Genomic DNA, 22,241 nt, shown 5'->3' with positions numbered 1-22,241 from the left:
CTGTACAGTTCTAAAGCAACACTCTCGGGGCAGCCCAATTGCTCTGCAAATGCACATTTTACAGGCGACTGAAATGTTTAATTGTATGTAAGAATAACATATGACCAAGCGTGACACATCACAGTGTGCCATGTTGACTCTCGGCTGGGAATAATATTTTTCCAAGTTGAGCTTGGTTCCTTCTGCCACCCTTCCCCTCTTTCCAGTGCCTCTGTATATGAAGATATCAGAGGTTAGTCTGATATGCAGCACAGATTTACCTGTATTCTTTTTTATAGGTACCTTTTATTTGTGTGGCTTAATTTTCTGGGCTTTTTCTCCCCCCACTTCGATTGGATCCGCACAACATGTCGGGCAAGGGTAAGGTTTTATGATCCATCAGGCATTTTTTCCTTCAACAGGTTCCCCGTTAGTTGTCTGTGTGTCTGTGGTCCTTCTTTTTCACTTTTCTTCCTTTTGTTCTATCTTATGCCTCTTCTCAACATAAGTGTTTCCTTTCAGGTCACTAGGATATTACTTAAGGCAGGGGAACTAGGGGGTGCTGCCTTCAGTTCAACGCAACGAGCTTGGGGCTAAACGTACAAACAGACCACTCACTGTTTCACCAGTGACAGGGCCTTTGCTAACAGTATTGGGAACTTTGCTTTTCTGTTTCTGTATAGGTCTCCCTAGTCAGCCTCGTAGCTAATGCCCTGGGCTACTCCGAACTAGGTGCCATTAAGTCTCTTAGGACACTAAGAGCTCTGAGACCTCTAAGAGCCTTGTCACGATTTGAAGGGATGAGGGTAAGATGCAGTGGCAGCTAACCTTCTGCATGCATTATGAGAAAACAGTGTAAGCATGCGAGACTCCATCAATAGTCTGGGGAGGGGGGGAAATCAACCATGACACAGCTGCTGAATTTATCCCCTCTCCCCGTGATTTCCCTCCCCCCCCCCACCCCCACCCCCACCACCCCCCCCCCCCCCCCCCACCACCACCACCACCCGCATCCTCTCCTGCAAAGGAGATGCATTAGGCTGCCTCATCACATTAGAATGGCCCAGGCTACCTGCCTTCCTAGAACGTACATCAGCTGTTCTCATTTGGCCTGGCTTTCCTTTAGTATTTAAAGGGGTTCTCCGCTACAACCTGAACAGAGAATCACCAGGGGCAAGTGATGCACGCCTGCAGTGTATGTTCAACAAACAGACGACGGTTCGGGGGACAATCGATGAAAATTGGAAACTGGGACGGGGCTGGACAAATGTCAGACGTGATTCATTCCGTGAAGTGAGACGAGTTTTACCTCAGACTTTCGTCTTATCTTGCGTGCAAAATTTAAATCACAATTGGATTCGTGTTCAAAGAAATATATTGCTCGGCCGTTGAAATGCGTACATGCTTGGCGTTCATCACCTTGAACCTGGTTGTTCTCAATCCAGTCTAATGGAGACTGGTGGCCTTGTCTGATAGCTTTCCCTCCCACCTCCTCCCTCCTTTTACACCATGCTGTACGGTACCCCTGTCGTGTCACCTTACAAAAATGTGATCACTAATCAAGCATTGCACTGAACGGGTTTGATGCCATCATATCAGTTTAATGATCTGAACTCGTGTAACGTGGGATAAGTCTCACTGCTGTTGATTGTGTGGAATCCATATTGAATAATTGGCTAAAATGATTTGACAAAGTCCGCACAAATTGCAATACCTTTTTGAGTTGGGTCAAATTTTCCAACACAGAGCTTCCAAATACGCATGAAGGTGGTTGTGGTGGGTTGGGGGAGGGGAGGGGGTGAGGAGGGGGGGTTTGGGGGGTGGAGATGGGGGTGCGATGCACAGTCGCAGTTTTCCCCCAATATTGCGTTCTCTTGAGACCGAGAACTGGACTTTGAAAATGGCGGCAAAACCTGGCGCCTCCTGCAGGCGGTCTCAGTGGACTACATCTTCACCCGGTGCTAATCAGGGATTGTGCTTAGGTACTGGACTTTACTGGACTGTCCAGTGAGATATTTAAGAGGGAGTTAGATGTGGCCCTTGTGGCTAAAGGGATCAGGGGGTATGGAGAGAAGGCAGGTACAGGTTACTGAGCTGGATGATCAGCCATGATCATATTGAATGGCGGCGCAGGCTTGAAGGGCCGAATGGCCTACTCCTGCACCTATTTTCTATGTTTCTAAGTCCAGTCCAGTGGAGTCCAGCCTTGACTGGGACTGTTTGCAAGAAAAGAATTTGCACAACAATAAGCTCACCATTGCATCGCTTGCATGGGTTGCTAAGCCAGATCATGCAGCGTGGTTGAATAGGACTGTTGGCCTTGGCAATCTCACCTAAACCGTAGCCCAGACCATGGACCAATTCTCACCGGTCTTTGTCCACGCGCATTGAACACAGATTTATTGAATCTAAAGTCGGTGGCAGCAGCAGCAATTGTTCTCAGGACAAGTTGTTGCCTGCCGTGGGACGGTGCGGATTTGCACGTCAGTGTGCCTTACGCCTGTCGAGCATCAGACACGCAGCTGAACCACACAACACCAGGACTAGTGCAGCCGGTACATGTTGGCCAGTGTGGGCAAGTTGGGCCGAATGGCCTATTTCCACGCTGTATCACTCAATGACTCTATAACTCTATCACACGGTGGCGCAGCGGTAGAGTTGCCGCCTCACCGCGCCAGAGACCCGGATTCCATCCTGACTACGGGTGCTGTCTGTACGGAGTTTGCACCTTCTCCCCGTGACCTGCATGGGTTTTCTCCGGGTGCTCCGGTTTCCTCCCACACTCCAAAGACGTGCAGGTTTGCATGTTAATTGGCTTGGTATAAGTGTAAATTGTCCCTAGTGTGTGTAGGGCAGTGTTAGTGTGCGGGGATCGCTGGTCGGCGCAGACTCGGTGGGCCGAAGGGCCTGTTTCCGCGCTGTATCTACAAACTAAACTGAACTAAAACCATGCATCCTCGTCTGACTGCTAAACGGACGGTGCATGCAATAATGCACCGGATGCAGCTCACTCCAATGCACAGGGGCTCTTTATGTGAAGTGTCTGCAAAATAAAACTCCCCTTGTCACCCGCGCGACGTGAGAATCTTTTACGTTAACTCAGATGATGTATTAAACCCTGTAGCATCGTGCTGTAACGCAAGGGCGGAGGCAAGGAGGAATTTCTTTAGCCAGGGGGTGGTGAATCTGTGGAATTCATTGCCCCAGACGGCTGTGGAGGCCAAGTCAGTGGATAATCCAAGTTAAGGCGGAGATTGACTGATTCTTGATTAGTACAGGGGTCAAAAGTTATGGGGCGAAGGCAGGAGAATGGGGTTGAGAGGGAAAAATAGGATCGATGGGCTGAATGGCCTAATTCTGCTCCTTTGTCTTACGGTCTTATGGAATGAATGAATGAGTTCTTGTTCCAATTACTGAAATGGCTGGCTGCAACTGCACTCTTGCACAAACTGAATCTTTAGCTTGCAATTGATGGCCATCATTGGGACTAGGGGCTCCCCTATGCATAGAGGATGATACGGTGGTGCGGCGGTAGAGTTGCCGCCTTACAACGCTTGCAGCGCCAGAGATCCGGGTTCCATCCCGACCACGGGCGCTGCCTGTAGGGAGATTGCACGTTCTCCCCGTGACCCGCGTGGGTTTTCTCCGAGACCTCCGTCAAACGCTCCCCATATGTTATCTCCTCATCTCACAGCGAAGCAGGCACATTGACTCCACCCGTAGAGGCCTTTTACATGAAGGCTCTGCAAAATACATCTCCCCAGTGGAAACCAAGTCTCCCTCTGCACGTGAGAATTGGGTGCAGATGCCAGAACCTGCAATCTCTTTTTTCTCCACGTGAGAATCTTAAACATCAACATGGGGTATCACTAACCAACTCAGATGATTCATGAAACCCCCTTGCACCTTGCATCCATGTGGCTCTTCGGCACATTGGCCTTCATGAGTCAGACTTTTGGGCATTGAAGTTCATACTGCAGTTGTACAAGACGTTGGCGAGGCCACACTTAAAGTATTGTGCTCAGCTTTGGTCACCCTGTCCTCGGAAAGACGTCGCCAAGCTGGAAAGGATGCAGAGAAGATTTACGAGGATGTTGCCAGGACTCGAGGGGCCTGAGCTACAGGGAGAGGTTGAGCAGGCTGGGACTCTGTTCCATGGGGCGCAGGAGGATGAGGGGTGTACAAGATCATGAGAGGAATAGACCCTCAAGATGGGGTCTTTCACTCCAAGTGGGGGAATCGAGAACCAGAGGACATAGGTTTAAGGTGAGTGGGGGGAAAGGTTTAATAGGAACCTGAGGGGCAATTTTTTTAAATACAAAGAGTGGTGGGTGTATGGAACGAGCTGCCAGAGGAGAAAGTTGAGGCTGGGACTATCACAACGTTTAAGAAACAGTTAGACAGGCACATGGATAGGACAGGTTTGGAGGGATATGGGCCAAACGCGGGCAGGTGGGACTAGGGTAGCTGGGACATGTTGGCCGGCATCGGCAAGTTGGGCTGAAGGGCCTGTTTCCACGCTGTTTGACTCTATCACTCTATCTCTCTCTCTCTATATATATATCTCTATCTCTCTCTCTCTTTCTGGGGCGCTGCCCCTCACCGTCACGGGGCATGTGTGGTGAGGCGCTGGTGATCTCGGGCTTGTCCCGGCAGCTCAGTCCTGTTCTTGAAGGAGGAGGCGTGGTGATCTCAGGCTTCTCCCTGCAGTTCACCCTCGCCTTGAGAGGAGGCGCTGGCGGTCTCAGGCTTATCCTGGCGGCTCAGTCTCTGGGGCTTGGAGGCGGCACTGGCAGTGTCTGGATTATCCTGGCGGCTCAGTCTTTGCCTCTGTGTGTGGGTGCAGTCCCTCGTTGTCCGTGGGCAGGGAGAGGCACTGGCGTCTCAGGCTTGCCCCGGCCACTCAGTCTGAGCCTCAGTGGAGGCGCTGGCTGTCTAGGGCTTCTTCCCGGCAGCCCAGTCTTGACCGCACGGTGGCGCTGGTGGTCTGGGGTTTGTCCCAGTGGCTCAGTCTTCCTCCAACCTGTGACAGGGGAACACAGCGAGCAGGGAGGTGCCCCACTTTGACTACTTCACCTTCCCCATCTCCCCTCTGGCTGGAATGCCTGGGTTTACCGGGAGTAGCTGACAAGGTTCAGGCGGCCAAACCAACATCAGATGATTGGCCCCAGCCGTTCCCAATGATGCTGGGGATGGGCCTCTCAGAGCGGCGTCGGGGGGAGGGGGCTGGCACAGTGTGTAGAGCCTGATGCTCTTCCCAGAATGTTCTGGGAGGTTGTTCAGTTGGGAAGTGTGTGACTCCTGTTTTACTGCTTGTTTCTGGGTGGTCAAAAACTGTTTCAACGAGGATTTTGGCCAAATTGGCAGTTTTTGTGACTGGGTAAAATCAGCCATGTTTTAACGCACTAAATAAGCCAAGTGGGCGTCACGGTGGCGCAGCGGTAGAGTTGCCGCCTCACAGCATCAGAGACCCTGGTTCCATCCCGACCACGGGTGCTGTCTGTACGGAGTTTGCACGTTCTCCCCGTGACCTGCGTGGGTTTTCTCCGGGCGCTCCGGTTTCCTCCCACACTCCAAAGACGTACGGGTTTGTAGGTTAATTGGCTTGGTGCAAGTGTAAATTGTCCCTAGTGTGTGTAGGATAGTGTTAGTGTGCGGGGATCGCTGGTCGGCGCGGACTCGGTCTGTTTCTGCGCTGTATCTCGGAACTAAACTGAACTGAAGTTCCAAACCAAGTACATTATATTGAGCGAAACACAAAATGCCAGAGGAACTCAGCGGGTCAGGCGGCATCTGTGGAGGGAAATGGACAGACGACGTTTCAGGCGAGGACCCTTATCCAAACTGTACGCAGTCCAAAGGCAGATGCTAGAAGAATAGGCCAGAACAAATCAGGGCTGTCAACAGATGACCAAGGGTGGAGCCCATAATGGTCCATTGTTGGCTGGGGAAGAGGTGATACTGAAGGGATACAGGGATGTGAACAGTGGAACTAGTAGGTTGACTAGGGTAGGGGGAGAGATGGAGAGGGCAAGCAAGGGTTACTTGATGTTAGAGAAGTCAATGTTCATACCGCTGGGGTGTGAGCTGCCCAAGTGAAATATGAGATGCTGTTCCTCCAATTTGCTCTGGGCCTCACTCTGACAATGGAGGAGGCCCAGGACAGAAATGCCAGTGTGGGAATGGGAGGGCCAAGGTCGACCTGCCTGCTTTGGGGATGCAACTCCTTGATCAGTCCCTTGGGGCAAGTTATGTACATGGAGAGGCAAGTGGGTGCTGAAGTGGGGATGTGTTGGAGATTCGGGCTTACATCAGAGGCCTGAGTAGATCGGTGGGTTAGGACTGAAGATAGACACAAAATGCTGGAGTAACTCAGCGGGACAGGCAGCATCTCTGGAGAGAAGGAACGGGTGACGTTTCGGGTCGAGACCCTTCTTCAGACTGATGGTGCGTTTGGACTTGTGGAGGTCAGGGAACTGGTAGGTTGGGAGGTTCACACCTGGCCTGGAATGTGCAGAGGAGGTTGACCAGAACGCTGCCTGGACTAGAGGGTTTAGAGGGCGTGCGTGCGTGTATGGGTGGCCGCTTGCATGTGGGCGTGCGTGTACATATGGCTGTGTGCGTGCACGCGTGTGTACATATGGGCGCCTGCGTGCGTGTGAGCGTGCATGTGAACGTGTGTGTGCGTGCGTGTGTGTATGCCTGTCTGTGTGCACGTGTAGAGGGATAGAAATGTGAGGACTGATCAAAGTGCATTCTTTATTTTACTGTCGTGTTCCCTTTGCAATTGCATCAAGTCGTAAGGGCGACACACACAGTGGTGCAGCGGGTAGAGCTGCTGCCTCACAGCACTGGAGACCCGGGTTCAATCCTCACCTCGGGCGCTGTCTGTCTGTGTGTGTGGAGTTTACACGTTCTCCCCGTGACCTGCGTGGGTTTTCTCCGGGTGCTCCGGTTTCCTTCCACATCCCAAAGACGTGCGGTTTGTGGGTTAATTGGCCCTCTGTAAATGCCCCCCTAGTGTGTAGGGAGTGGATGAGAAAGTGGGATAACACAGAACTAGTGTGAATGGGTGATCGATGGTCGGCACGGACTCGGTGGGCCGAAGGGCCTGTTTCCGCGCCGTATCTCCAAACTAAATTAGATTGCAGTGGCAAGTCAAGAGAAGGAAGGCATCCATAGGGGTTAAGGCTTGGACGTTGAGCAGTTGAACTTTACAGTGGAGCATAGAAGATGTATTGCCCCATCTGACACGCTCCATTTAATGGACAGGCCCTGCACGGCAGAATTCATTGCAACAACAGGATTAAGAGGAAACATTCAGCCGAACTCACACTGACATGAGAAATGTCCCATCATAAAGCTGATGAAGCAACCAAATAGAGAATTAAGGACAGACATGAAAAGCTGGAGTAACTCAGCGGGACAGGCAGCATCTCAGGGGAGAAGGAATGGGTGACGTTTCGGGTCGAGACCCTTCTTCAGACTGCTTCAGAAGCGAGGAGTCTGGGAACGCTCAATATTGCTTTGTTGAAATTTGGGAGATTGTCCAGATGTGATGCCCAGTTAGTTTTGGAAAATGGATTTTGATTAAACCTGCCTTGTGACCCGAAGTGGAATTTCAAAAAATAAATTATTCTCGGCCAGGTTTCCAAAGTTTCGAGGCCAAGATAAAGGCGATATTCACCAGCGTCCCGCACGCATCTCTCCATGATAGGCGGGGAAAGTCACAAGTTGTCCGAGATTAAGCGGACAATATTCCACGATCGATAGCCGAATTAATTATCTTGCTCTTAAGTAGTGAAGAATTGAATTTCTGCTCATCTCTGCTTTCATTGTGAGTCCTGAACCGGATGATTAATGGGGCAGACTAATGACCTGAGCAAAAGAGCTTCAGAAATCTAATATGGACACAAAAAGCTGGAGTAACTCAGCGGGACGGGAATGGGTGACGTTTCGGGTTCGGGACCTTTCTTCAGACGACCGTCTCGACCTGAATCATCACCCATTCCTTCTCTCCAGAGATGCTGCCTGTCCCGCTGAGTTACTCCAGCACTTTGTGTCTATCTTCGGTTTAAAGCAGCATCTGCAGTTCCTTCCCGCACATTCAGAAATCTAATGCTTCGTTGCTTATTCAAAGAGCAAGTAAGGAAATGAACGGTCATCGTTAAAAACTTCAGAAAGATCGAGTATAGAAGTTGGGAGGTCATGTTGCAGTTGTATAAGACGTTGGTGAGGCCGCATTTAGAGTATTGTGTTCAGTTCTGGGCACCATGTTATAGGAAAGATGTTGTCAAACTGGAAAGGGAACAGAGAAGATCTATGAGGATGTTGCCAGGACTAGAGGGTGTGAGCTACAGGGAGAGGTTGAGCAGGCTGGGACTCTATTCCATAGAGCGCAGGAGGATGAGGGATGATCTTATAGAGGTATGAGCGGTGATCTTGTAGAGGTGTATAAAATCATGAGTGGAATAGTTCAGGTAGATGCACAGAGTCTCTTGCCCAGAGTAGGTGAATCGAGGACCAGAGGACATAGGTTCAAGGTGAAGGGGAAAAGAATTAATATGAATCTGAGGGTTAAATTTTTCACACAAAGGGTGGTGGGTGTATGGAACGAGCTGCCAGAGGAGGTAGTTGAGGCAGAGACTATCCCAACGTTTAAGAAACAGTTAGACCGGTACATGGATTGGATAGGACAGGTTTGGAGGGATATGGACCAAACGCGGGCAGGTGGGACTAGTGTAGCTGGGACATGTTGGCCGGTGTGGGCAGGTTGGGCCGAAGGGCCTGTTTCCATGCTGACTCAACAATGAAAAGCTTTTGTTGCATGCTAGCCAGTCAGTGGCAAGACAATACATGATTACAATCGAGCCGTCCACAGTGTACAGCCACAGGATAAGGGAATAACGTTTGGTGCAAGGTGAAGCCAGTAAAGTCTGATCAAGGATAGTCCGAGGGTCACTAATGGGGCGGATGTAGGTCAGGACCACTCTCTAGATGGGTGGTCTAGTTTTATCTCCACTAGCATTATGCTGAATGTCCATTGCATTGTTATGTTGAGGTTTGTCACCATGCAACCTCTCCCTGTAACATGGTCTCTTTGGTTGCATTCTGTGTCACTGTAGTGGCTTTTAGTGATTAGTATAGTTTACAGATACAGCACGGAAACTGGCCCTCCGGCCCACCGAGTCCACACTAGACCATCGTTGACACTAGTTCCGTGTTATCCCACTTTCCCATCCACTACCTGCACACCAGCGGGCCGAACAACCTACAAACCCGCACGTCTTTTGGTCCAAAGAAGGGTCTCGACCCGAGACGCCACCCATTCCTCCTCTCCTGAGATGCTGCCTGACCCGCTGAGTAACTCCAGCATTTTGTGTCTGCGCACGTCTTTTGGAGTGTGGGAGGAAACCGGAGCACCCGGAGGAAACCCGCGCGAGTCATGGGGAGAAGGTACAAACTCCGTACACACAGACGGCACACGTGGACAGGATGGGACCTGGGTCTCTGGCGCTGAGAGGCAGCAGCTCTACCCGCTGCACCACTACCTGGACCCCTCGATCATTTTGCACCTTTGAATGGTTTATTTGATGGACCGGCCCAGTGCAGGGTTGGGAGCGACAGATTTGGGTGAGTTGACTTCTACTGGGTTGCTTTTCTGGTTCATATTTGCTGGCTGCAAGGAGATACAGCAGACCGATGCAGTTTGTTCTGTCAAACGTATCCGGAGGGCAAAAAATGAGGAAACGCTATTTACAATTTGTGGTACAAAGGTCAAGTGGTTCTCTTTGATAATCGTACGTGATGGAATGATTTTTCCTAAATCACATGAAGTACAAATGTTTCGAGGTCCACTGACAAAAGGCGCTTCAGAACTGGACCTGTATCGAACTTAATTACAGTCCGTCGTTTGATAAATTCAGGGGAGGAGTCTTTGAGAAAACTATGACATCGACTCCGTCAGTAAAATGCGCTGATTACCTTCATTGCCGCTTATTTCTTTCAATGCACATCAACTCTGTCTTGCACACCTGGTCAAGTTCATTTGAGCCGTTGCTGAACTCCAGGTGAACATAGTAGGTTGAAGCAGCACTGTGTTGGTGTACAGTGGGGTGAGAGGTTCCCGGGCTCTCGAAGGTTGCTTGCCCAGCGACACTGGCGACGCCCGGTGGAGAGAGTGGGCATCGCTCTGCGGAGAAGCGGTACGTGCAACATGGTGCCGACCGTTTGTTTAGCACCTCAAGACTACAACGGGGGATGCAGTAGCCCACAGGATGACGTGTGGGGCAGGAGGCTTAGAGAGAGAAGAAAGAAAGAAAGAGAGGGCGGTCACGGTGGCGCAGCGGTAGAGTTGCTGCCTTACAGCGCTTACAGCGCCACAGACCCATGTTCGAACCTGGGCGCTTGGGCGCTGTCTGTACGGAGTTTGCACGTTCTCCCCGTGACCGCCTGGGCTTTCTCCGAGATCTTCGCTGTCCTCCCACACTCCAAAGACGTGCAGGTTTGCAGGTTAATTGGCTTGGTATATGTGTAAATTGTCCCCAGCGTGTGTAGGATAGCGTTAGTGTGCGGGGATCGCTGGTCGGCGCGGACCCGGTGGGCCGAAGGGCCTGTTTCCGCACTGTATCTCCAGACTAATCTAAACTAAACTAGCTGACATTTGGAAGTTGTGAACTTTGATTATTAATTGGCCGTTTTGAAGGATGGCCCATCATGTTGGAGTGATGGTGACTCTAGGGGGTGAATTAATGATCCCAGTTCTTCTTCATGGAGGGAATTACAAGATGTCCACAATGGTGGAAGAGAGACCTTGATGTGGTCACCCTCGCGGTTGCTCAGGAGCACCTCCTGGTGGCCAGATGTGGAGCAACAGATCATCGAAGCCTTGGATCTTACCCTCCCCATCACCACCCTCCCCCCCCCCTGCCCCCACCTCTCTTCCTCACCCCAGTCATCCCACCAGTTCCACTATTCACATCCTTGTTCCCCTCTGGTTAGCACATCTTCCCCAGCCAACAATGGGCCATTGTGGGCTCCACCCTTCCCGACGTCATCTGTTGCCCGCCCTGATTTGTTCTGGCCTTTTCTCCCCTCCAGCATAATTTCCCCCTACACCCACCTCCACGACCCGAAACATCACCTATCCATGTTCTCCAGAGATGCTGCCTGACCCGCTGAGTTACTCCAGCACTCTGTGTCAATTCTTGGATGTCACAGGAGAGATTGGGGCCTGACCCTAGAGACCATGGGTGTAAAAAAACTTTAACTCTTAGTCACCAAACCTATGTATATTAAAAAATCTGCAATTATTTGCCACTCTAATATTTCATTTCGGAGGGGGGGGGAGTTTTGCAATATAACTTCAAGGACAAACGGTGCAGCGTTCCTATGGTGGCTTTTGAAGCTTGCTTTCACACAGCTGTGCTTTGACCCACTATCTAGCCACATGCATTGCAAGGAGCTGTGGGCGGCTTGCAGATGAGTGTGTGCAGGACATAGCGATGGGTTTGCATGCCTGCCTCGAGTAGCACCGCGGAATGGCTGCTTCACCAAGACTCGCTTGCAAGACCCGCGCGCTTTAGCCGCTAACGTCACCGCCGGCCGCTCGTTCGCAGGGGGCTGAGACGGAATCACAGGGTTTAAGCTGAGCAACCGAACCCCCCCCCCCTCACACCCCCACCCCCCCAAAAAATGTTAAGACAAAACGTCCGGGTGACAAATATCTCTATGGATTCCTGGATCAATCACACAAGCAGTTTTGTAACTCAAAACCAAACGATAACAGACCTCCAGTGTAGTCCTCGACTTTGCGTGCTGGGCACAGCAGCTTAAACCCTGATCTGGGATGGACACACAATGTTGGATCAGCTCAGCGGGACAGGCAGCGTCTCTGGGGAGAAGGAGTGGCTGACGTTTCTGGTCGAGACCATGCGAAGACCCGAAACGTCGCCCGTTCCTTCCCTCCAGAGACGCTGCCTGTCCCGATGAGTTACTCCAGCTTTTTGTGTCTATCTTCGGTTTAAACCAGCACCTGCAGTTCCTTCCCACACACCCTGATCCCTAAGATCCCTGGTTTGTGGCTGGAGGGGAGGTTTTGTCTGCACTGACTCTTGTTTTTTCTGTATCGTGCAGGTTGTTGTCAATGCCTTGGTGGGCGCCATCCCTTCCATTATGAATGTACTGCTGGTCTGTCTCATCTTCTGGCTCATTTTCAGCATAATGGGAGTGAACCTTTTTGCCGGGAAGTATTATTACTGTTTTAACGAAACATCAGCAGAAAGGTTCCTCCCCACCGAAGTAAACAACAAGACAGATTGTGAGGCTTTGATAAAGACAGGGAGCGATGATGTCCGTTGGAAGAATGTAAAGATCAACTTTGACAATGTGGGGGCTGGATACTTAGCTTTGCTGCAAGTGGTGAGTTCTTTTTGCGTTCTCATTGTTGCAAATCTATACACTAAAACTCTCGTTTGTTTGTTTGTTTGTTTGTTCCTGAACGACCGCCAAAACGGCACACGATAGCGCGACAGTTTTAGGCCCACCTTGCTCACCGTCGTCCCTTTGGTGCTAATGGAAGCAGTTTCATTGAAATCGGTGTTCTATATTTAAAGTTATTCACATTTTAAAGTTTAAACCGATCTCCTAGGGAGGGAGGGGGGAGGGGGGGAGGGAGGATAAGGGAGGTTGAGGGGGATGGTGTGGGGGGGAGGAAAGGGGGAGGGGAGGTGGAGGGGGGGGGAGGGGGAGGGGAGGGGGACGGAAGGGGAGGAGGGAGGAAGGGGAGGATGGAGGAGGGGGGGAGGGAGGGGGGAGAGGGTGCTGCACCAATGCAGGATAGGTTTGGGCCCAACGGCTCCACTTGGTCCAGTTAATGTTTAAATGTGAATATTTATGCTTGAGATTTACACCCATTTTACGCAGCATTTATAAGTCACAGTGTTGAAATGCAATCTGTAAGATTACACCCCATTGAGTTCTCTAACTTCAAGTAACCCTTGCTTTCCCTCTCTCTCCATCCCCTCCCCCTTCCCAGTTCTCCGACCAGTCTGACTGTCCCCCTGAGTATATTGTATCTGTGTTTGCTTCGTTGTCACTTTCTCCTCACAAAAATAATGATCTATCCTACATTTTCCTTGATTCCAATCTCTATTGATGTCCCCTTTTCACAACTTACCCTTCCTTATCTCTGTGGCTCCCTCTCCCCTGACTCCCAGCTTGAAGAAGGGTCTCGACCCGAAATGTCACCCATCCCTTCTCTCCAGAGGTGCTGCCTGACCCGCTGAGTTACTCCAGCACTCTGTGAAACGTCACCTATCCATGTTCTCCACAGATGCTGCCTGACCTGCTGAGTTACTCCAGCACTCTGTGAAACGTCACCTATCCATGTTCTCCACAGATGCTGCCTGACCCGCTGAGTTACTCCAGCACTCTGTGAAACGTCACCTATCCATGTTCCCCAGAGATGCTGCCTGACCTGCTGAGTTACTCTAGCATTTTTTGTCCATGTTGAAATGTAACCCTGGATTATTTCAGGGTTATGGACTTTTTTTTGAACCTGCATCAGGTGGGTGTTAGAAGCTGGAAAGGGTGTGGAAAAGATTTACGACGATGTTGCCAGGACTTGAGGGCCTGAGCTATAGGGAGTGGCTGTGCAAGCTGGGACTTTATTCTTTAGACTTTAGAGATAAAGCACAGATTCTGCCCCTGGGGTCCACGCCGACCAGCGATCGCCCTGAACACTAGCACTATCCTACACACATGTGAATTCTCTTCTGATGCGCTTTAATTTTGTTGATGTACTGAGTTTGCTCGCGTCCGACGGAACATATTGTACATAAACAGTGGCAGAAGTAAACATCTTGTTCTATGATCGCTTCTATTAATCTATTTATCAGATGTGTGTATCATTGACAAGGCTGGCATTTATTGTCCATCCCCAATTTCCCTTGAGATGGCAGTGTTTTGAATTAGAAATAAATTTGAGGGCAAACCCACCAAATTTACAGTTCTGGGAAAGAGAGTTTCTAACGCTGAGACGGCAGACCAATACAATCTCCAATCCTACTCATTTCCCCATTTTCCCAAGAGCGCAGCATTGATGAATTTTGCATCAAGGTAATTAAATAGAGTGGCGTAGGGCGGTACGGTGGTGCAGCGGTAGAGTTGCTGCCTCACAGCGCCAGAGACCCAGGTTCCATCCCGACTACGGGTGCTGTCTGTACGGAGTTTGTACGTTCTCCCCGTGACCGCGTGGGTTTTCTCCGAGATCTTCGCTTTCCTCCCGCACTCCAAGGACGTGCATGTTTGTAGGTTAATTGGCTTGGTGTATGTGTAAATTGCCCCGTGTGTGTGTGTGTGTAGAATAGCATTAGTGTGCAGGGATCGCTGGTCGGTGCGGACTGGGTGGGCCGAAGGGCCTGTTTCCGCGCTGTATCTCTAAACTAAACTAAACATAGAACAGCACAGTGCAGGAACAGGCCCTTCGACCCACAGTGTCTGTGCTGAACAAGGTGCCAAATTAAACTGATTCCATCTGCCTGCATTTACTCCCTCTCCTTTCATTCCATGCCCCTTCACGTGACTGTCTAAGTGCCTCTGAAATGTCACGATCGGCTGGATCTGGGCTAGGGTTGCCAACTGTGCCGTATTAGCCGGGACATCCCGTATTTTGGGCTAAATTTGTTTGTCCTGTACGGGACTGCCCTTGGACCGTATTAGGCCTGGGGGACGCTGTAGGCCCGGGGGGCGCTGTAGGCCCGGACGCTGTAGGCTGCAGTGTAGTAGGAAATAAACTGCAGATGCTGGTTAAAATCTGTGCCTACCTTCCGGACAGTGTAGGCCCGGACAATGTAGGCCCGGAGGCCCGGGCGCCGCCTAGCGGAGGTTGCATAGCAACCCGCCTCCCGGCCCGGGCGGCCGCCATTGGTGGAGTAGGAGCACGTGGCCGCTGGCTGGGTGAGATCACGTGGGGCGTGGAGCGGTGACGTTACCTTGTCCCGTATTTGGGAGTGAGGAAGTTGGCAACCCTAATCTGGGCTGCCTTCTGCGCTCGTGATTTCATTAACACGACCACTAACTTCCACCCTGTCTCCATCACAGGGGACAGACTATTGACTCCCCCCCCCATAGATGCTGCCCTACCCGCCGAGTTCCTCCAGCACGGTGTCGTTTTTGTTTTGTAAACCAGCACCTGCAGTTCGTCAAACCTCGCTCACTAACTCATATTCAACCTCTGCAGCAGTAATCCTATATCTTAGCAAAATGATAGCTCTTGTACTTGCAGCGTGTGAGAGGTGAATGCACGACATTATTGACGGTCTCAACGTTACTTCCTCTAGGCCACCTTCAAAGGCTGGATGGACATCATGTACGCTGCCGTTGACTCCAGGAAGGTAAGGGCAACAAAATGGTGGATCTTCTCCAGATCATGAAGGATGTGAAGTGTTTATCAGAGACACTTCCTCGTAGCGTCACTTTTCAGCAGAGGGCATGAAGGGAATTCAAAGGGACTGTTTGCCTCCTGTGGATGCCACAATGAGGCATCCACTCACGCCCTGTGGCGCTGAATGCACGTCGGGATGCAGTGCTGCTGCAGTGGCGCATCACGGCGTGTCTGAATGCGATTTGAAATGCATCTGCCAGTCCACGGTGGTGCAGCGGGTAGAGCTGCTGCCTCACAGCGCCAGAGACGCGTGTTCCATCCCGACCACTGGTGCTGTCTGTACGGAGTTTGCACGTTCTCCCCGTGGCCTGCGTGGGTTTTCTCCGGGTGCTCTGGTTTCCTCCCACACTCCACAGACGAGCGGGTTTGTAGGTTAACTGGCTCGGTATAAATGTAAATTGTCCCTGGTGTGTGTAGGATAGTGTTAGTGTGCGGGGATCGCTGGTCGGCACGGACTCGGTGGGCCGAAGGGCCTGTTTCCGCGCTGTATCTCTAAACTAAATTTAACTAATCAAGACCCAAGGCTGCCGAGGCCAGTTTAGTTTAGAGATTCAGTTTAGAGATTCAGCGCGGAAACAGGCCCTTCGGCCCACCGAGTCCGCACCGACCAGCGATCCCCGCAAACTAACATTATCCTACACACACTAGGGGCAATTTACAATTTTACCGAAGCCTGAATGTCTTTGGAGTGTTTGAGAAAACCGGATCACCCGGAGAAAGCCCACGTAGGTCACGGGGAGAACGTAAAAAACTCCGTACAGACAGCACCCTTAGTCAGGATCAACCCCGGTTCTCCGCCGCTGTGAGGCAGCAGCTCTACCCGCTGCGCCAACAGGCCGCCCTTAGTTTAGTTTAGTTTATTATCATCACATGTACTGAGTAAAAAGCTTTTTTGTTGCAAACTATCCCATCAGCAAACAGATAGGAGGAGGGGGAGTTCAACGAGATCTGGGTGTCCTAGTGCATCAGTCACTGAAAGGAAGCATGCAGGTACAGCAGGCAGTGAAGAAAGCCAATGGAATGTTGGCCTTCATAACAAGAGGAGTTGAGTATAGGAGCAAAGAGGTCCTTCTACAGTTGTACCGGGCCCTGGTGAGACCGCACCTGGAGTACTGTGTGCAGTTTTGGTCTCCAAATTTGAGGAAGGATATTCTTGCTATGGAGGGCGTGCAGCGTAGGTTCACTAGGTTAATTCCCGGAATGGCGGGACTGTCGTATGTTGAAAGGCTGGAGCGACTGGGCTTGTATACACTGGAATTTAGAAGGATGAGGGGGGATCTTATTGAAACATATAAGATAATTAGGGGATTGGACACATTAGAGGCAGGAAACATGTTCCCAATGTTGGGGGAGTCCAGAACAAGGGGCCACAGTTTAAGAATAAGGGGTAGGCCATTTCGAACGGAGATGAGGAAGAACTTTTTCAGTCAGAGAGTTGTGAAGGTGTGGAATTCTCTGCCTCAGAAGGCAGTGGAGGCCAGTTCGTTGGATGCTTTCAAGAGAGAGCTGGATAGAGCTCTTAAGGATAGCGGAGTGAGGGGGTATGGGGAGAAGGCAGGAACGGGGTACTGATTGAGTGATCAGCCATGATCGCATTGAATGGCGGTGCTGGCTCGAAGGGCTGAATGGCCTCCTCCTGCACCTATTGTCTATTGTCTATTGTCTATTGATACATGATTACAATCAATCTGTCCACAGTGTACAGATACAGGGTCAAGGGAATAACGTTCAGCGCAAGATCCAGTCTGAAGAACAGTCTCAACCTGAAACGTCACCTATCCATGTCCTCCACAGATGCTGCCTGACCCGCTGAGTTACTCCAGCACTCTGTGAAACGTCACCTATCCATGTTCTCCAGAGATGCTGCCTGACCCGCTGAGTTACTCCAGCACTCTGTGAAACGTCACCTATCCATGTTCTCCACAGATGCTGCCTGACCCGCTGAGTTAATCCAGCACTCCGTGTCTTTATTTAGATGGCAATACACACACTTTGAAGATTGAAGTGCAGGCCATGTGTTCAAATGTATTTTGTATCAATATTGATGTCCACGCACCTCTGGCATTGATTTCTAATCTGATCTTGTAGCTATTCCTCTTACAGGGCGACTGTGTTTTGGTTAGTGGTATTAGTGGCATGCATTTTACAGGGCGACTGTGTTTTGGTTAGTGGTATTAGTGGCATGCATTTTGCTTTGCAAACAAGGTTCTATGCACCGACTGAAAATACATCGACCGCTGAAAGTGTAAGAAAAGGAATATAATCTTAGCAACATAAAGAATATTTTAAGCAAATTGACATGGCCTTGTTGCGTCAGCTTACAAGCCTCGTTTGTCTGCTGTGATTTTCTCTTTCGTGGCCTATTTAGATTGTGTCTTTCCTGTATTAATATTCATATCAGTGATCCATTCACGTATCTATTCCACGACGCCACTGACTTGGCAGGTGAATGTGAGAATTTCCGGCGGTTGATCTTTTCGGCGATGATAACATTTGTTGGCGTTCCACTCACAAAGGCACACCGTTACACTTGAGTTCTTCAACCACACAGCTTTCTCTGTTGAAACTCTAGGCCTGTACTCGCTGGAGTTTAGAAGGATGAGGGGGGACCTCATTGAAACGTACAGAATAGTGAGCGGCCTGGATAGAGTGGATGTGGAGAGGATGTTTCCACTAGTGGGAGAGTCTAGGACCAGAGGGCTCAGCCTCAGAATTAAAGGGCGCTCTTTTAGAAAGGAGGTGAGGAGGAATTTCTTTAGTCAGAGGGTGGTGAATCTGTGGGATTCTGTGGAGGCCAAGTTAGTGGAAATTTTTAAGGCAGAGATTGACAAATGCGTGATTGGAACGGGTGTCAAGAAGACAGGAGAATGGGGTTAGGAGGCAGTGATCAGCCATGAGTGAATGGCAGAGTAGACTCGATGGGCCGAATGGTCTAATTCTACTCCGATAACTCGTGAGCGTGTGAAACGCGTTTGGACATTTGAACTTTGCAAAATTTGTCATACATTTCCCATCTGTGATTTCCCGTCGTGTGTGGTGAGCCACAGCTGGTGTGACATCGGCCGTCTCAACTTTCCCACTCCCCTGACCCACTCTAACCTCTCGCCCCCCCTGAACGTACAGCCCTCCGCTCAGCCTGAAGCAACCCCAACATTACCATCAAACCTGCCGACAAGAGAGGTGCCGTGATAGTCTGGCTGGGTTGAGGCCAGGTGACAACTCACAGACACCTCCTCCTACCTATCCATGAACCGTGACCCACAGATAAGCACCAGGTTAAAATTAGAGGTTTGAAGAAGGGTCTCCACCCAAAACGTCACCTATCCATGTTCTCCACAGATGCTGCCTGACCCGCTGAGTTACTCCAGCACTCTGTGAAACGTCACCTATCCATGTTCTCCACAGATGCTGCCTGACCCGCTGAGTTACTCCAGCACTCTGTGTAACGTCACCTATCCATGTTCTCCACAGATGCTGCCTGACCCGCTGAGTTACTCCAGCTTTTTGTGTCTAGCCACGATCTCTCCTGTCCAGGTCCAAAACTTCCTTCAGCTCTGAGCCAAGCACTAAGCACGGACAATCTGGCCCACCGAGTCCGCTCCGACCAGCGATCCCCACACACTAACACTACCCTACACACACTGGGGACAAATTACAGTTATACCTTAGCCAATTAACCTACAAACCTGCACGTCTTTGGAGTGTGGGTGGAAACCGGAGCACCCGGAGAAAACCCACGCAGGTCACGGGGAGAATGTACAAACGCCGTACAGACAGCGCCCGTGGTCAGGATGGAACCCGGGTCTCTGGCGCTGTGAGGCAGCAACTCTACCGCTGTGCCACCGTGCCACCCTTGTATTGTGTGGTGTTCAACAACCTGATGATTGTTGGGAAGAACTGTTTCCTCCCACAGTCCAAAGATCTCCAGGTTTGTAGGTTAATCGGCTTGGCATAATTGTAAATAGTCCCTAGTGGATGTAGGATAGTGCTAGTGTGCGGGGATCGCTGGTCGGTGAGGACTCGGTGGGCCACAGGGCGTGTTTCCACGCTGTATCTCTAAACTAAACTAAACTCAACTCAACTCGACTACACTCAACTAAACTAGCCTGCGGCCCCCTCTTGTCAAGTGTAATTGTGTTGAAAAATATTTCTTCTTGCTTTAGGTGGAAGAGCAACCATTCTACGAGGACAACATGTACATGTACATCTATTTTGTGATCTTCATCATCTTCGGATCTTTCTTCACTTTAAACCTGTTCATTGGTGTCATCATTGACAACTTCAATCAGCAAAAGAAAAAGATAAGTTTTGCATGAAACGTTTGCACGACTAAATTACATTTCTGCTAATGGTTCCTAACGACCTTTTTCAAACAGGTCCTGTGACTGAAGAAGGGTCTCGTCCCGAAACGTCACCTATTCCTTTTCTCCTGAGATGCTGCCTGTCCCGCTGAGTTACTCCAGCATTCTGTGTCAATCTGTTGTGAGACAAATTATCCATTTTGATTTCTGTGTGCAAATATCAAAATTCAACGTTCTTGTCAATATCTCTTCAGAATTAGTCTGCTTTGTATGCAGAGAATATGGACCAGTCATATCAGGTGACAAAGGACCATCTGAAGAAGGGTCTCGACCCGAAACGTCACCCATTCCTTCTCTCCAGAGATGCTGCCTGTCCTGCTGAGTTACTCCGGCAATTTGTGTCTATCTTCGGCATAAAACCAGCACCTGCAGTTCCTTCCTGCAGACAAAGGACCAATCCTCACTACATTTTGGCTTGCTTTGCCAAACTATTGTCCCTTCGCCACTCAGGGCACTGACTACCTACGTTTTGGGTTTCGGCTCCACATGGACGACCCTACCTCTGAATCTTGCCCAAGTGGAGATTATTTGTGTTTGACCATGCCGTGAGATTGGACTGCAGGGAAACGTCACAGCTCAGAGTCACAGAGTGATACAGTGTGGAAACAGGCCCATCATAGAGTCACAGAGTGATACAGTGTGGAAACAGGCCCTTCATAGAGTCACAGAGTGATACAGTGTGGAAACAGGCCCTTCATAGAGTCACAGAGTGATACAGTGTGGAAACAGGCCCTTCATAGAGTCACAGAGTGATACAGTGTGGAAACAGGCCCTTCATAGAGTCACAGAGTGATACAGTGTGGAAACAGGCCCTTCATAGAGTCGCAGAGTGATACAGTGTGGAAACAGGCCCATCATAGAGTCACAGAGTGATACAGTGTGGAAACAGGCCCTTCATAGAGTCACAGAGTGATACAGTGTGGAAACAGGCCCTTCATAGAGTCACAGAGTGATACAGTGTGGAAACAGGCCCTTCATAGAGTCACAGAGTGATACAGTGTGGAAACAGGCCCATCATAGAGTCACAGAGTGATACAGTGTGGAAACAGGCCCTTCATAGAGTCACAGAGTGATACAGTGTGGAAACAGGCCCATCATAGAGTCACAGAGTGATACAGTGTGGAAACAGGCCCTTCATAGAGTCACAGAGTGATACAGTGTGGAAACAGGCCCTTCGGCCCAACTTGCCCACATCGGCCAACATGTCCCAGCTACACGATTCCCACCTGCCTGCGTTTGGCCCATATCCCTCTAAACCTGTCCTATCCATGTACCTGTCTAACTGTTTCTTAAACATTGGGATAGTCTCAGCCTCAACTACCTCCTCCGGCAGCTCGTTCCGTACACCCACCACCCTTTGTGTGGACAAAGTTACCACTCAGATTCCTATTAAATCTTCCCCCCCTCACCCCCACCATAAACCTATATCCTCTGGTTCTCTGGGCAAGAGACTCTGTGCGTCTGCTCCATCTATTCCCCCCATGTACGCCTCTATAGGATCACCCCTCATCATCCTCCTGCGCACCAGGGAATAGAGTCCCAGCCTGTTCAACCTCCCCTATAGCTCAGAGCCTCGGGTCCTGGCGACATCCTCGTAAATCTTCTCTGCTCCCTTTCCAACTTGACAACATCAAATCAGGTGATTGTCTTTGAAGTTCCCAATGGGAAACATGTAAATGCAGAGAAGGCAGGCCAAGCCTGGATCTGTTCAGGACAGCCGAGGGAATAATGAGGAGACAGGAAGAGTAACCAGTTCTGAAGATAATCTGGCCATGGTTTAGTTTTAGTTTTAGAAATACAGCGCGGAAACAGGCCCTTTGGCCCACCGAGTCCGCTCTGACCAGCGATCCACGCACACTAGCATTATCCTACACACAATAGGGACAGTTTATACTGATACCAAAGCCAATTAACCTACAAACCTGCATGTCTTTGGAGTGTGGGAGGAAACCGGAGATCTCGGAGAAAGCCCACGCAGGTCACGGGGAGAACGTACAAACTCCGTACAGACGGCGCCCGTAGTCGGGATGGAACCCCGGTCTCCGGCGCTGCAAGCGCTGTGAGGCAGCAAGTCTACCGCCGCGCCACCGTGACCGCCCTGTTCACATGAGTGAGAATCGGGACCGGTTGGGTCAGCTCCACTGAACTTGGCAACAGAGGAGAGATGTTGGAGGGCAGGAGGGAGCTGGAGTGAGTAACCTCATCGGGAAGATTCACATTGGAGGCGGAAATATTTAAGGACAATTAGATATACATTTAGGTGTCTTTGAGAAGAAAGTACATTCGAGATGGATAGTCAATGGTATGGATTGGGGAGGGACGAATGATTTTTCTGAACAGGTGCATAATTATTAAAGGTTACGGGGCAGAAGGCAGGAGAATGGGGTTGAGATCATCCATGATTGAATGGGAGAGTAGATTCGATGGGCCGAATGGCCCGATTCTGCTCCTATGAC

The 22,241-nt window shown here is 50.4% G+C and overlaps 1 protein-coding gene across 3 annotated transcripts in view; it reads left to right on the top strand.

Moving 5' to 3' along the window:
- The window catches only part of LOC144612020 (sodium channel protein type 8 subunit alpha-like), a 255,684-nt gene that overhangs the window by 225,778 nt on the left and 7,665 nt on the right, over positions 1-22,241 (top strand). For all 3 annotated transcript variants that reach the window (XM_078431465.1, XM_078431467.1, XM_078431466.1), the window contains exons 22-25: positions 663-785; positions 12,115-12,399; positions 15,321-15,374; positions 19,588-19,725. In XM_078431465.1, the coding sequence (XP_078287591.1) occupies positions 663-785; positions 12,115-12,399; positions 15,321-15,374; positions 19,588-19,725 (600 nt within the window). The remainder of the gene's footprint in view (positions 1-662; positions 786-12,114; positions 12,400-15,320; positions 15,375-19,587; positions 19,726-22,241) is intronic.

This window comes from Rhinoraja longicauda, chromosome 42 (genome assembly GCF_053455715.1).
Source record: "Rhinoraja longicauda isolate Sanriku21f chromosome 42, sRhiLon1.1, whole genome shotgun sequence".
Classification (NCBI taxonomy): Eukaryota; Metazoa; Chordata; class Chondrichthyes; order Rajiformes; family Arhynchobatidae; genus Rhinoraja; species Rhinoraja longicauda.
The sequence above is the reverse complement of the archived record's forward strand: the minus strand, read 5'-3'. Positions and strand labels throughout refer to the sequence as shown.